General features: G+C 44.4%; 1 protein-coding gene across 1 annotated transcript in view; it reads left to right on the forward strand.

Moving 5' to 3' along the window:
* Window positions 1-10,625: 10,625 nt before the first annotated feature.
* Window positions 10,626-16,260, forward strand: part of C9H10orf90 (chromosome 9 C10orf90 homolog) — a 63,399-nt gene continuing 57,764 nt past the window's right edge. Inside the window, exon 1 of the mRNA XM_077182776.1 lies at window positions 10,626-10,996. Coding sequence (XP_077038891.1) covers window positions 10,930-10,996 — 67 coding nt within the window. The 5' untranslated portion in view covers window positions 10,626-10,929. The remainder of the gene's footprint in view (window positions 10,997-16,260) is intronic.

Consider the following 16,260-nt stretch of genomic DNA (forward strand, 5'->3'; position numbering starts at 1 on the left):
GAACTCCTTTAATTAATATTAACAATTGAGAGCAGATTAGACAAAAAATGCCCAATTACCACTTCCTCTAATCCACCTCTAATTGTGTACCAAGCTATCAAGGAGCACTTAAACCCCAAAAAGCCTCAGTAAGAAGCAGAAGGCAATTGTCTGCTTCAGCATGTCCACAGTTGGACGTGGAAGTCATCCAGCTCCAATTGTCTTTCATTTCATCCTTCCAGTGCCTTCACAGCCCTGAAACAGTTTGGGGAATTAAATGGAGTCTGTAGGTGCAGCCAAACACCCAAAATGCAGGAGCTGCCTCTGAGGAGGAAATGTATTCCAGGGGGAGAGGCCTGAGTCGGTCCTTCCCTGGATTTGTGCAGAACCAGAACATCTTCCGAGGGTATTCAAACACTTGGCCTGAAAAAAAAATGTGGATCTGATTACTGCTCGTTTGCATTCCTTTTTCCTTAAGTTTGGAGAAGGCAAAGCTCTCCAGTGAATTAATTAATTTCACTCCATTTTGACAGAGTGCTTAAATCAGCTCAGAAGTGCCACAGCTGAGTAAACCCAGCTCGCAGGCAGTGATTGCTTCTTTTGGAAGGCCCTGCTCAGCAGCAGCAGCAGCTGGAGCAGAGCAGCCAGGAGAAGCACTTCATTAGAGCTGTAACAACACTGCTGCAGCCTGGGCTGCTCCTACCAGAGACTGAGCCTTTCAAGAGTGATCAGGAATTTTTTTCTTTGTGTTTGTGCTTTCATGATCTGAGGGAAGATGTTCCACTGTGTCCCAGATCCGATCCCTCTTTAATTCCCCAGCCCTGTGTGCATCCACAGCGGGTTTGCATCCCACAGACAGAAGTCTGCAGCTGTCTTTTCCCAAGGCTGGAAGTCATTTTGTTGGTATGGAATTAAATTGAGATGTTTCATTAACCTGAAATGTTCAGAACTTGTGTGATTGAGGTCTCTCTCTCTCACACTTTGTATATTGATATAACTATATCTTGTAATTATATGTAATTATTATATATCTTACCCTTAGCCCTCCAAGGTAGATTTCCCTCTTGAAAGGTCCATCAGCCTTTCCTGTGACAGCCTGGCATGAACTTTGTCCCAAAGAAAATGTTGAAAACCTTCATTACAAATGTACATATCTGTGAGGTGACCTGACAGGTGTTTTCCCATATTGATCCAAGTGGACACTGCTCCTGTAAAATCTGGATTCCTTCCTTGCCTGCCATTTAATTTTTGTTTTTTTAAGTGCAGCAGGATTTTAAGATGGAATCACAGATCCTTCTGCCTTTAATTCCTGCACCAGGTATTTTCACGCTTCATCGTGAGACAAAAATTCAAATGCAGTCCCCTACAGCTTAGAGATGGGAATTCTGTCATCCTTATCACTGCTGTGTTTTCCCAAATTCCAGCTCATAACCACAGCCATCAACCTGTTTAAGTTTTGATCTTCTAGAGACCTGCCCTCATTGTGACCTCTTCAGAAACAACACCCTCCCCTCTGCAGCCAGATAAACTCCTGTGGTCTCCCAGCTCCCTCTTCCCTCTTGAATTATTTACTGAGGTCATGAATTTCTTAGAAAATCAGGCAACAAGACACAGAGAAGTGAAGAGAGCCCTTTCAGGCTGGTGTTTGGGAATTAATTTACTGCCTTAGATTAGGAAATGGCCAGAGGGAAGACGTGAAACCCCATACACGACACGATGAAATTGCTTGTTGTTTCTCCTTGTTCCAGGTCAGGCAGGTTATTGTGCCTGGACATTTCTTTTATACAAGATCTGGTTGCTGCAGAGCATAAAGTAATCAAAACCTTGGGAGCCTCAGCAATTTCCATGGGAAAGCAGAGATGATGTGGGGTCAGTGCCTCACACCTGCTCCACTCAGGCCAAGGCTGCAGCCAGGATGGCTTTGAAGAGGTTCTGTCTAAAACAGACCCAAAGGAAGAGTTTAGCAGCAGGAAATTGTGATCAGAGGGGAGAGTGCACGGTGCAGTCTTGAGGCTTTGTGGCACCATCTGCATTTTCATAATCTTATTTGGAAAAAAAAGAATAATCATTTCTGGGTTGAAGTTGTAATGGGGGAACTGAACAGCACAGGTAATTCTAAGGTTGTGATCCAATGCTATTCCATTACCTAGGCAATTCCAAAGTTCTAGTGGGCAAACAGCACATTTTAGCTCTTCTTCTTTCAATAAAATCAGATAGATTTGTGTTAGAGTTCAGTGCAGCCTCTCCTGCTGGGAAACTGAGGATTTCTGAGCAAAGCAGCTGGATCTGTGGATTTGCCAGGATGCAGGGCAGAGGAGCTGTGGGATGGGCTCCCTGGGAGCTTCTGCCATCCCTGTCCTTGGGATTTCAAGGGAATTTCTGGGGGAAAATCCTGAGCCAATGTGCAGGGGTTGAATCTGAACCCTCTCAAGTCCTTCCCACTGGGGAGTCTTGGGATCCTGTGAACTATTTTATAGATATTATAAAGGCTTGCTGTTAATTCATGTGCAAAATTCATTCAACAATTCATGGGGTTTTTTCTGACCTCTGTGAGCCCTGAATGAACCCGTGAAAACGTGAAAGGGGGAAAAAAAATCCAATTTCTCCTGTCTGAAATGATCTATTTCTTTTGCTGTGGCTGCCAAAGTGAGAGGCACAGTCCCATCTGTCCTGCAGCCCTGGCCAGCCTTCCCAGCTCATCGGGGCAGGCACTGGGCACAGACTGCAATGGAGCAGTGCCAGAGAATTTATGGCTGAGGTAAAAGCTGGGAAAACGTGGGTGACTCTCACAAAAGCTGAGGGAAGCACAAGGTCACTGTGAGGATCACAGGAGCTGTCCCAGGACTTCAGCTCCTGCACCATTATTGAGGTGTTTGGTGTTTTAGGCTCTGCAGGAGTGGCAGCAGAGGTGACCTCAGAGGAAAATCAGGTCTCCTTTTCGACTCCTTTCAGAGAGGGGAATGGTTTCAGTGCATTAAGCCTGGCATGGAATGCAATCCCAAGCAGGGAGGGCTGACCTGGCAGCAGCCAGGGCTGGGCAGGACGGGAGCAGGGCTGGGATCAGCCTCTCTGGGATGGTTTGTGTTGCAAGGAACAGGGAGGAGCAGGGAAGGGATTCTGCTGGAGCAGGGAGCCAAAAAATGACCTGTGAAGAAGGATGGCTGTCAGTGAGGAGGGCTGGGATCTGTCAGGGCCACAGAGACATTTCTAACAGCCCAAGACAGAGGTTAATCAAGAGCAAGATGAGCACTTTGCAGTGTGCAGTGAAAAAGCAAAACCTGCCTAAGAACGGCCTTGGAAATGTGCAGGGAAATGCACAGAATTTGCTGCAACTCCAGCAAAACTTAAATAACATAAGAGATGGTGGGAGCTGTCTCTCCTTTGGGGGCTGGAATGAGATGGTCTTTAATGTCCTTTCCAACCCAAACATTATGTGATAAATCCAGATAACAGAGCTCCTGCGAAGCAAAGGCATTGTTAAATGATTACATCTATCTAAGAGATCAAAACTTCATCTCCCTCTCTTTATTCCCATTAAAATATTTGGAATAAACTGGTGGTGAGACAATACTGAGGATACAATCCCAGCACTACTAATCAGGATCCATGGACAGCACAGCCAGGCACAGAATCCATCTCTATTTTACTCCTTGAACCCAATTAATACCAAATGGTATATTAGCAATTAACAGAATCCATCTCTATTTTACTCCTTGAACCCAATTAATACCAAATGGTTTATTAGCAATTAAATAGCTGATGTTTAAATATTAAAAATGTTTGGGAGATAAATATTTGAGGAAAAAGAGGCCATTACAGGCACTTTCTCTTGGCACAAAATTTATTAATCTCTTTATTGGGAGAAACAAAAGTGAGGGAAGAAAGCAAAAGCTTTTTCTTAGTGCAAATTGGCCACAAAGTGAATCTTTAAAAGGAGGATGGAGCTGAGGTACAGAAGAGCCAATTGCTGCTGTCCAGGCTGGGCAATACAGAAAAATCTTCACAAAAATCCCTGCTGCAATAACAAAACCCACAGTGAAGAATTCAGGTGTTGCAGCAGACATTTGGGAAAGAAACCCTTACCTGCAGTAAAATACTCCCCCAAGGCTTGGAGTTTTAAAATTCATGGAAAAAGTGTCTGAAGTTACCAATGGCTATTTATGTTCTTAAAATAAGGGATTTCACAGAACCATTTCACAGGACTTCATTTAGAAGTTTGGAGAAGCAGCTCAGTGATGAATAATGATGAGAAGAAACCATTGTGGGAAAAAGAATTCTAGAACAGTTCCTGTCACTGTGGGAATGGTTTTTTTTGGGGAGACATTCACCACCCACATTTTCTTGGTGATTGTGCAAAAATTGCAATGCCTTCTTTGGCCACAAATCCAATTTTTGCATTGTTTATTGAAGGTTAAAGAAATTAAAGAAGTTTCATTGAGATTAAAAGAAGTTTATTGAAAGTTAAAGAGATTTTATCAGTCTGCTCAGGTGGGAGGTGTCCCTGCCCATGGTCTTTCAGGTCATTTCCAACCCAAGCCATCCTGTGACTCTGTGGCTGGAAAAGGGTTTGGAATTTGTCATCCTCAGTTGGGTCCACTGGTGGGAATTCATCTCTGGAAAACCCCTGCCTGTGACAAAAGGAATTTTTTAGAAATCCAGTGCTGGATTGCAGCCCAAAGGGCTCTGATATTGAAAACAATGCTGGAGCCCTGCATCTCTCTCTGATTTTGGTGTAGCTGAATGTGCTCAGTATTTTTAATGCTGTGTTCTACCACAGAGGGGAAATCCTAATTAAACTCTATGCAGATATTTAGTCACTCGTGTAAAACATCTGAAATGTGAGACAGAAAACTGTCCCCCTCCAGTCAGACTTTTCCCCCTGACTTTCTAACTTCAGTTATTCCCTCCTCATTGCACTGTTCTTCCTTAATTCTGGATTACATGATGGGACAGAAAAGAAGTTCTGGTTTATTTGAGAGAAAAATCCCACAAGTGCTTTTATTGCATGTCTTTACAAGAAAAGCAGCTTCCATTCCAAGGTGTCTTCATACCCACTCTCAACATAGTTTTTTTTTTAATACAAAAACAGGGGTATTTATTAACATAACATTTTCTTTTCCTTGATCCAATGCTGATGCAAAAAAACCCCATTTGCTCTTAGATTTAAATCATGCTTTAATTAGGTTGTTCTAAAATCACCTGTGACTTTATTAATCTTGCATAAATAATAGTTGCTTCCTGTACCTGGTGGTTGGAGAATAGGGGTTTATATTTGTTCTAAACTGCTTGTTTTGTTAAATGAAGTGCTTGAGCTAATTAAAGACGTTTTTGGGGATGTCTCAGCTTTAACCTAATAAAGGAGAGGCATGAGAAGGTGCACACAGACACTTCTTATTGCCCATAAATCTGTTCTTATTGCAACTGTAAACTCTGGAATGGAGTTTTATGGCTCCCATTCCATCGAAAACTGTAGAGGCTGTTACTGATGCTGGATATTGGAATAAAAGCAGTTTTGAATTTTGGGTTTGATTGCTTTTACTTGTGAATTATGCCAAAACTGCTGTAGTCATTATCTTAAAAACTATTTAATTAAATGTAAGTATGCAGCTGTGTGTATTTTCAAAGAGCCAAAGTGCTCTAAGATCTCCAGCAGAAGAGCAATATATGTATTTATGTATCACAGAGTTTGCAAAACCCTTCCCTCCTCAGTTTTCCTTGCATTTCCTTACTTTGGGATATTTCATTTGCAGCCTTAATGATTGGTTTAGTGTCTGTTTCTCGTGTGCAATTTGAATTTTTGAGATAATGAGCAGAAATGAAGGCCAGGGCTGAGCTAGCACGATCAATGTGCCTTGGGCAGAGGGAGGGGTGAGAGCTCAATCCTGCTCTGCCTTCAGAGGAGGGAGCCTAAAATGCCCTGACTCTTCTGCCCACCAAACCTGAGCCTTTCTTCCTCTTGATTTTTCTTCTTTGGCCTCTCCCAGCCCTAATTGCATGTCTCCCTCTCTGAGAGACCATTGTTCTCCTGCCCCTTTCACTGCAGTCCCAGCTTTGTGCCAGCTCCATCCCAGATCCCCGGCCAAGCCTCTCTCCTCTCACTCCCTTTTGCTGCTTTTGCCTTTGTCACAATTACCCCCTATTTTTTCCTGTTTAAGTATCTGCCTTTCCCTGCTCACCTTTGAATTCATATCTTGGCTCCTTCATTTGTCAGTGTCCTTAATCTTATTCTCCTCTGGGATGAGCTTATCTCTTCTCTCACCTCCCTTCCCCCACCTGATTTTTCAGGAAATCTCTTGATTTCTCCTTCTTTTATTTTTTTAATTTTTTTTCCCATTCCAGTGGCACCCAGCCCCTTCACCCAGCCAGTGCCAGTTCCCCTCCTGTATCCACACAGGAATCTGTGCTCCCTTGGATGTGCAAATGCTCAGCCTGTTCCAAAGCCCAGCAGAGTTCAGCTCAGGCTGCTGCCCAGACTTCAGCCGTGCCTCCGAGTTAATGATGTGAATTAAGGAGTCAGCATTAACTTGGAATTTTCTGGCTTTTGACTTTTCTTCTCACAGCTTGACGTTTTTGTAATGCTCTGTTTTTCTGAGACTTCAAAAAAAAATAAAAAATCAAAAAAAAAGCCAACCCAGATGGGGAATAAAGTGCCAGCAGGACGAGTTTTGGCAGTTCTGCCACAGCTCCCTGGGACTGTCCTGGAGTGCTGCCCCTCTTGGTGCCACGGGCCAGAAGAGCCACATTTGGTGTCTCAGAATCCCAGGATTATTTTGGGTGGAAAAGACCTCCAAAATCATTGAGTCCAAGCTGTGCCCAATCCCCATTTTGTGCCCAGCCCAGAGCAGAGTGCCACAGCCAGGAATGCCAGGGATGGGGATCCCACCACCTCCTGAGCAGGCTGTTCCTATGCTTCCAGTCCTCTCCAGGAAGAAATTGCTCCAGGTGCCCACCCTGAGCTGCCCAGGCCCAGCCTGAGGCCGTTCCCTCTGCTCCTGTCCCTGTGCCCTCCTGGCAGGAGCTGTGCAGAGCCACAAGGGCCCCCTGAGCCTCCTTTGCTCCAGGCTCAGCCCCTGCCCAGCTCCCTCAGCCCCTCACTGGAGCTCCAGACCCTTCCCAGCTCCGTTCCTTTCCCTGGACCAGTTCCAGCCCCTTAATTCCTTTCTTGAGTGAGGGACTCCTAAGTGGGGACAGGATTCAAGGTGCTCCTCAGCAGTGCTGAGTACAGAAGGAAAATGCTGAGGGTTTCACCCCAAAGTCAGCTCAGCCAGCTGGGGCAGGTGCCACCATGGGGAGGTGGCAGTTCCAGGCAGGTGTCCCAGCAGGGAGCACATTCCCTGCCAATGGTGCCAAGGAACAGTGGAAAAAAAAGGGAAATAAGTGAGGTGACAAGCTGGGAAACAGCCAGCAGGGAAGGGTGAGCCCCCAGGCAGAGCAGGGAATTGATTCACTCTGCTCCCAGATGCATCTCACTGATTTCCTGCAGCACCTTGACAGAAAGCAGATACTACAGTGATAGCTAATTTAAAGGTATCAATAGAGAGTCACACTCCAATCTGCTGAATCCCAAACCTTTCCTGTGGCCACACCATCACACCACACCTCCCCAGCCACAGGATATGCTGAGGCTGGGTGATATTACACAAATCTGCTCTGAACTGTCACAGACTGGGGCCCTGCAAGCCATTTCCAAGGTGTGGCACAGCTCTGTACACCCCAGGAATGATTTCAGGCAGTCTCATCCACAGATCCAGCTTTGCACAGCTGCATTTTCTCAGGAGCAGTATCACACATTGTATCCTGCAGATCAGAGCAGGATATATCCATGTCCATATCCACATCCATATCCACATCCACATCCCACCTCAGCTGCCTGGAGGAGACAAATGGCACCAAAAATGTTTGATTTGAACAGAATTCCATCACCTGGATTTTGAAAATGGAATGGAGCTTGGCCCTGGGATGTGCTTAGGGATGTGGTTTAGTGGTGGATGTGGCAGGGCTGGGTTAATGGTTGGATTTGATGGTTTTGGAGTCTTTTCCAACATGAATGATTCTGTGATCTCAGGAAATAAATGATAACGTAATCAGGGGTTAAAGAGTTATTGGATCCCCCTGAGATGCAGACAGAGAGATACAATTCCTGTTGTGACCAGCACACCTTTAATCTAAAACTGTTTCAGAAGTTCCATTTGTGTGGATTTTCGCTCTGATTTGCAGGGAAGCTCCAGCCTGGGTTAATAATACAGTGGCAGCACTTCACAATGCTCTCCACCATCCAGAAGTAGCTATTAAACTGTCAACAGCACTAAAAGATGATATTTTGATGGCAATGGATAGGAACCCCATCTCCCTGCCCGTGCTACTCAACATTTCTGCAGCTTTCAAGTGCAGTCAAGCATAATTTGTCACTGCCTTGCATATGTGACACTGTCTGAACAGGGACTCTCAGCTACAACTCTGTCAATCAAATTTTTTTTCCCCAGGCAAAACTCATGTAGCACCAACAGACAGCAACTCCCCTTCCCCACGCCCCTTGCACTTTTTGGTGTTCAGCATCCACCTGCAGACCCCTGGAGGGGTGGCAGGAGGTGCCAGTTTTGGGGCAGGACCTGATCTGGACGTGCACAATCCTCTGGAGGGGTGGCAGTTCCAGTTTTGGGCAGGACCTGATCTGGACGTGCACAATGCCCTGCCCAGCTGCAGCCACAGATATCATTTAATGCTCCCAATCAGGGCTGGGTTTGGGCTCAGAGCATCCTGCTGGGAAACATTTCCAAGGGCTGGCTTGGCCAATATCTGTCTGGCTATCTTCCTCCTTGCAGCCTGACCTTTCCTTTCATGCTGCACACATCCTAAAGGACATTTCCAGCATTCAGTTCAGGTGAAAACACTTTTTTTTTTTGCCGTTGTCACAAGTCTGCCATAGGAGGGGGTGACCTCAGCAGTGATCTCTGTAATCAGCACCTCCAAAGTGCACCTGCAATCTGGAAGGAACAGCAGATCCTGGTTGGTGCCAAAATCCAGCAGATAATCACAAACCCTTCTGTCCCTGCTGCAGTTTTAAGCTGGTGATCAAAGTCTTAAAAGTCATTCAATCCTATCTACATCAAACACTGAATAAAGTTGTGTTTTTCTCACTCTAAACCTTCTAGAGCTGGAATATTAGAGGCAGAAATAAGCTTCATTTATAATTCTCAAGCAAAATCAAATTATTTCATGTCCTTGTGCCCCAAGTTGTTTTTCTTTCTTATCCTAACTGGAATAATGAGAAAAAGGTGGGAGGAGAAGTGCATCCACCTGGGCTGCTCTAGAAAGGCTCAGCAGCAAACGTTTTGAAGTCTGCCATGAAACATTCATCAGCCTCATTTGCATTACAATGTCATGGTTCTCTGGGTGAAATCCTGAAATCATTGCAATTTTTCTTTTTTATTTATTTAAAGATTGCTAAAATCACCACATGCAGCTGATAGGAAGGTACTGGAGATCCAAGGAACAACATGAGCACAATGCAACTCTAAAAGGATTTAAAGGAATCTGCTCTTACGTTCTCTGCATTTTAAGTTCTGTAAATTTTGTTGTTTGTTTGGCAAAAGCATATTTTCTAGAAAGGTATCTAAGAAATGCAGAGGTCACTGGTGTACTCAGAACATTTTTGCAGCATGTAATCACTGTCTCCAAAGAAATATCTACCTCAGAAGTACTTCGAGGTATTTTCTCCTTGAAAAACCCTTGGGGCACTGTAATCAAATTAACTCTCAGTATCCTTTTGGACAGCAAACCAGGCTGAATCACATGTTTTTCATTCTCCTTAGTGAGTTCAAATAATTTCTGAGCAGTTTTTTCTATAGTTCTATTTAGAATATGGATACTGAAATTAATGCAATATTCCAGTGCTGCTCTTAGCAGTATCAGAGAAAATGATGTCAATCTTTGTTTACCCCATTAAGGTATTACATAACTACACAGGTAAATGATTAAAAATCCTTCATTGTGTTCCATCATTAGTCTTGTGATCAATTATCAGAAGGATGATTATTAAATTGTTGTTATATTCAGTTACTAATGATTTCTAAATGGCAAACATCGAGGAGAAAAATGGTGCTACCACTGATTAATTTAAAAACTTGCAATAAAAATTAAAACACCCCGGTGGAAAATATCACCTTGAAAACATAATTTCAAAAACAACACTGCAATGGATATTGGAGTGAATTAGGAATTTGCTGTGCTTTTTTCCCCCCCTTTCATGCTTAGAACATGAACATTTTGGCAAACAGGAACATTTTGGTGAACAGGAACATTTTGGCGAACAGGAACATTTTGGTGAACAGGAACATTGTGCTGAACAGGAACATTTTGGTGGACAGGAACATTTTATGAACAGGAACATTTTGGCAAAAAGGAACATTTTGCTGAACAGGAACATTTTGGTGAATAGGAACATTTTATAAACAGGAACATTTTATGAACAGGAACATTTTGGTGAACAGGAACATTTTGGTGAATGGGAACATTTTGGCGGACAGGAACATTTTGGTGAACAGGAACATTTTGGTGAACGGGAACATTTTGGTGAACAGGTGTTCGCTATTTAAAAGTCCGGGAGGTCACTACAGAAATATGTGCAAGCAGCAGATTTGAACATTTCCTCTTAACTTTGCTCCAGAACCCTCAGAAGGAGGGACACAACTTCAATATTTAAATCAAGAGCTGCTCCCAGCACCCAAGGGCGAGCGAGAGGGCACAGGTGCGACACGGGCTGTCCCCAGCCAGCGCACCCAGCTTGTCTCTCCCCGGGGCTGTTAAATCCGATTTTCGCGGGACACAAAGCCGGCAGTGAGCGGTGCCGGAGCAGAGCAGCTGCAGCGGCGCTGGAGGGTGAATAATTGATGTGCTGGCAGCTCCGGGCTGGTCCTGTCGCTGTCACCCGGCCGGGAGCGCATCCCGGGGATGCCCCGGCCAGCGCAGCCCTCGGGCATCTTCTGCACCCCGGGCTGGAGGGAAACGCGGCTTTGGGGTGAGTTTGGGGCGAGTTTGGGCAACTTGGGGGGGGTTCTGAGCGTCCTGCCAGCTCCTTTCGCTCCTGTGCCGGTCTTTCTGAAACCAGACTCTGTTCTTTTGGAGTTTGAAGTGAGTTTAAAAAAGCCTAAAAAGGCAGGAAGTACTTTTCTTTTTAACTCTAGGGAATATGTAAACAGCACCTACAGAACCGGCACTGAAGTTGTGATGAAGCTGTCTGAAATTAGCTGGTGGTATTTAAGTTTTCAACCCCCCCCCCTCCCTGTAGCTAGCCCTGGACAAGATACTAAAACAAAAGATATTTATGTTCCCTTTATGATTTTCCCAAACTAAGATTAATGTAATTTGGTGTGAAATGTGAGAGCTTGAAAGAAGTTTTGTTTTCCATAGAAAAAAAAGTTGGTTCCCTGTCGGAAGTTTAACTTGTGCTGTTGTTTTTATTCAGTTAGAGACATTTCTCAATGTCATTTCTCAGTGACCTGAGACCTGCATCAAGTTCTTAATTAATAACTCTGCATTCAATGCTCTATTTTACCTTAAAGTAGTGGAAAAGTAACCTAATTTTCCTAAGGATAGTGAGGAGATATATTTTATATATAAAGCACATGGTAGTGACGAACTAAAGCAACTCTCACCCCTTCTTTATAAGGCGAAAAACATCAAAGTATTTTTGTTCTGTTAATCATTAACAGCACCTACCTATAACACGTGTTCAACTGTCTGAGTTATTTTCCAGCAGCGCTCCTGCCAGCAGTGCCTGGGAGCTCTCAGGTAACTCAGTCCTTGGCACAGTTAAAAATTGATACAAAAGCAATCAGCTCCCGAGAGCAGAGGCCAGGGGTAGGAGCAGGGATGTGAGATGAATCATGAATAAGCCTTGATTGTGAATAACAAGTTCCCTCTCTTTTTATTTGTTTTTAATTGCATAGTCCACATTCTGCTGCTCCTGCTTTATTTCCTTTGTTTTGATCACAAAAGCATTTCTTCTTTGGCATCTCAAACCCAGCCAAATTTTGAAGGGATACAAGTCCAGCACAATGATATCTGGTGCTAACAGTAATTAAATGCCCATGTTAAAAAAAAAAAAAAAAAAAAGAAAACAACAAAAAACCAAGAGGTGAAAAGAGGGATGTGTAAACACCCGGAGATATGCAAAGAATGGATGTAATCCTGCACTCCTTAACCATGGGAGTCATCCTTATTCAGGAAAATAATCCTGCTGCTTTCAATAGACATCACTGGGTGCTGGAGCACCAGGCCCAGCTTTTCCAAGGAGATAACAGTGTTTTACCTGGGTTTTTTCTGCACTGCAATTTTAGCAACACAGCTCTTGCTGATGTGTTTGAATGCATTAGTGATAATATTAAATTAGGCTTTACCTGATGTCCGTTTTGCCTCTGCAAGTGTGAAAGAGAAAAACGGGATAATGGATGAGATGTGGCAGGGAGAAGGTACAAACCCCACGTGTTTTATTGGCTACCCCTGTTCCCTGTGTTTGCAAATCACTTTTTGGTCCATGGGATGTATCAAATTTGCTTTTTTGGGGTTTTTTTTAGGATAGGATGCAACTTTAGCACCATAAAACTCCTGCTGGCCCTTAAAGTGTATTTGGGTCTCCCTAAAATTGATGTTGATAAATATTGTCCATCTGATTTAAATACAAGGGGACTGTGATAATGTCCAGGGAGTGTTTTTTACTGCTGTGATGCTCTGTGATCTTGCAGGAATGACACATTTTTATACAAACGTGGTGGTTTTGTTGCCCTTTTCACCAGCCCAGCTCAGCATTTCTGAGCTTTGCCCTCCCAGCCAGCGTGGTGCTGCCCTGTAATCCAGGAGGGGGCTTGGGAGCACCTGAGTGCCCTTCCCCAGGCAGAGCATCTGTTAATGAGGAAAACTAATTACCTAAAAGCTTTCAGCAGGATGGGGTTGTGAAGTATAAATAGTCATGAACTGCTCCTGGTGCTCTGTGTTTGTGCTGCTGCCAGCGCTGGTGGGGTGGAGGGGAGTGACCCTTTACAGTCACTGCTCTGTGGGGGAAAATTAGAAAAAATTGTAAGTGAAAAGTTGAAATAGAAAAAAATTACAAGTGAAAATGCACTGGATGATGATTCCAGGTGATATTAAAAGCTTACTCTGAAGCGAGGTTGGCATTAAGTCTCTATTGGCTTTTTGTTGTTGCATTGAGCTATCAAGAACGAGCTGGTTTTCTTCCCTCAGCTTTCTTACATGGTGGTTTCTATTTAAACGTGAGGTTTAGTAGATTAGCAGCATTTATTTGCTGCAGAAGCAGTTTAGGGCTGAGGTTACATCGCTCTCAGAGAGCTGGAAGCCATAAAATGACCCCGGTGCCAAGGGCTGGGGGCACAAAGTGGCAGCTGCAGGAGGCTGCAGTGGCCCTGGGCAGAATTTCCCTTCTCTTACTCCATGCAGAGTCCCAGCAGCAGCATCAGCTCCCTCCAGGGAGGTCCCTTTCCGCCCCTGAACCCTGCCCATGGAGAGTTCCCAGTCCTTGGAGAACCCCACAAGCACTGGTTGTGTGTTAATTTGGACTTTATGAGTTTTGAAGGTGCATTTCTTGCATCTGCTCTTTTTTATTGAATTCTACCTATAAAAATCCAAATCACACATGCAGCAATTGTTACTTGAGGATCTCCTTCTGGCATTGGGCACAGGTTAAGTGCCCATTTTAGTTTTTATTACTTTTTGAGAATTCCAGAGGTGGCTGTTCAAGCAAATTTCTTGGAAAGTTTTTCAATCTTGGCCAAAATATGCTCTGGAATGGTTCAGCCTGTTTTGTATCAAAAATTGTGTGTGCAGTGATGTAAAATGGCTGGGTTTGGGGGGCTTTTATTGGTATAAATTGTGTATAGAAAAGGTGTTTTCTGTGATTATTGATGTGTCATTCTTATGTCTCTCGTTGTCATGGCTGGTACCTGGTCAGAGGTTGGACTTGATGATCTTGGAGGTAATTTCCAGCCCTAATGATGCTGTGATCCTGTGACTTTGAGGTCCTTTCCAACCTCAGTTATTCTGTGATCTTGTGATTTTAAGTGGAAAAGCTAAGCTGGTGTGAGTGTACATGTTGTATTTCATGGATGACTACAGGCAGATGATAAATCTGCAATGCATATTTTTAAAATGAAGGTTTTCCCTTGTCCTCCACGAGTTCCTCTGCTGCAAATCCCAGCCTGGGAGCAGAGTTCCCAACACTCCTCGCTTGTTTGTGCTCCAGCCCAACCCCAATGTCCCCCCAGGGCATTTTCAAGGGCGTTCTTGTCTCCTGCACTGCTGCTCCTGATCCATGAGACATTTCTGCATCCCTGGGAGAGCAGGGGACAGCCCCACTCCCACCTCTGTGTGTGGTCCCACCCCAAACCTGTCCCAGATTGCCACCAGTGCTGTGCATTAATCACTGAGTTAATTGGGTGATGCTGTAACTCCTCAGTCACACACCTGGCAATCCACTGAGCAAACTCCTCTGGGGAATAAGCCCTGACCAATACCTGTGACAAGGGATTCTCTTCCTCCCCTCCCTGCAAAGTACAAACAGCTCTAAGTGTTGGGTCCCCACTTGTTGATGGTGTGCTGCCATTAATAATTATTAGGGTCCTGCACAGGCTTGTATCACAAACAGCTAAAAATGTCTTTAGTGCCCATGGCAGGAGGTGGAACGAGGTATAGAAACCTTTGCTGGTGATTAAAGCCCATCAGTGCAGGGTTTATGAGGGGCAGAGGACAAAACAGTGCAGGAAACACAATAACCAGTGACAAAATCAGCTAATCACAATTACCTTGGCTGTCTTTTGGAAGAAGAATGGAATCAAGAGAATATGGACATATTTTCCCTTGTGCCTGTAGGATAAATAAAATGGAAAAAAGAAGTGTTTTGGCAGCAGAAGGTAACTCTGGCCATATGGCCATGGGTGCTCTGGGACACCTCTGGGACTGGGTTTCAGATCTCTTTGGGTTTAACTGATTGCATTTAGTTTTCTGCTTCTATTGCTCTGGATTCCTAGTGCCACGTGAAGCTGCCAGTATGGAAAATGGATTTGGGAGGCTGGGCAGCTTGGGGAGATACCTGGCAGGGCTTGGCCCTGCAATTCCCATGAGAAACAGGGCAAGGCAGAGCCCAGGGCCACACATGGAGAGCTTCTGCCTCTTCTGAAACCAGCTGCTGCTCTTTGGAGCATTTAAAATTATTTTTAAATTCCCTTTCTGGATAAAATCAAACTTTAACAGGCAAAGTTCCCGTGCAGAACAAGAGAACATTGTTTTTAATGTAGTTTTGGTTAACAGGACACCTGTAAGAACAGATTAAACTGAAAGCAAGGTTTAATCAACATTAGGTGGCTGGGGCTCACTTTGCTCAATTTTCTGTGGCTGAGCTGCCCATGAGATCCCTCACCTGCATTAATTGTCAGCTTTGCAAAGGCAGAGGAGCAGCCTGCAGGTGACTGCACCAAATCCCTCTGTTTTTCAAGGAGCAATTGAAGCAATGTGGTTTCATTCCCATTTTCCATGCCTGGAGCTGGTTGAGATCCCACAAAGGGCATTGTCCCAGCGTGTGACACGCAGGGAGGGCACTGTGGGAGGATGGCCTGGCCATGCACAATGAAATGCTCTCTCCATGGAAATGAGGGAGTTGATGTCAGCCTTTGCCTGCTGGGCCCAGGGCTGAACCACCCAAACTCTCCTTTCCCTGTTTCATCCTCTCACTGTTACCTCAGCCTGACTTTCTCACTGCTGAATTTCCTAGCAGGCAAACACTGCTCACTCTGGGTTTTTCCCTTTCTTTCCTTGCCTGCACATTGCCTTGAACAACAGCTCCTGACCTACTTCTGTCTTTTAATTGCTGCTGCAATATGAATTTTAATTCCAGCCAGAGTCCAGATGTACTGAGGATGCACAGCACATGCCAGGGCCAGGCCATTTATCTCCCAGGCCAGTCTTTCCCAGCCCTTTGAATCCAGGGGCCCCTTAACCTTTCTGAAAAAATATCTGAAGCCATCATCACGTATTTCCCTGTTGTCTGCTGATGGGAAATGCAGATAATAACTGCTAATCTAGATGCTAATATGTATTTTCTCTGACAGCTTAGTTGGTTTTACTGTTCTTTAACCTTTGGCTGAAAATATTAATGGAGATGGATGTGAGCCTGGTGCTTCCATCCCCCAGTGCCCAAATGAACCTGGGCAGTGACAATTTATAGGTCAATTTATATTTTTATTGTTATACTGAGTACTTTTTGCTTCTTTTCAT

Source organism: Agelaius phoeniceus, chromosome 9 (assembly GCF_051311805.1).
Source record: "Agelaius phoeniceus isolate bAgePho1 chromosome 9, bAgePho1.hap1, whole genome shotgun sequence".
NCBI classification, from domain to species: Eukaryota; Metazoa; Chordata; class Aves; order Passeriformes; family Icteridae; genus Agelaius; species Agelaius phoeniceus.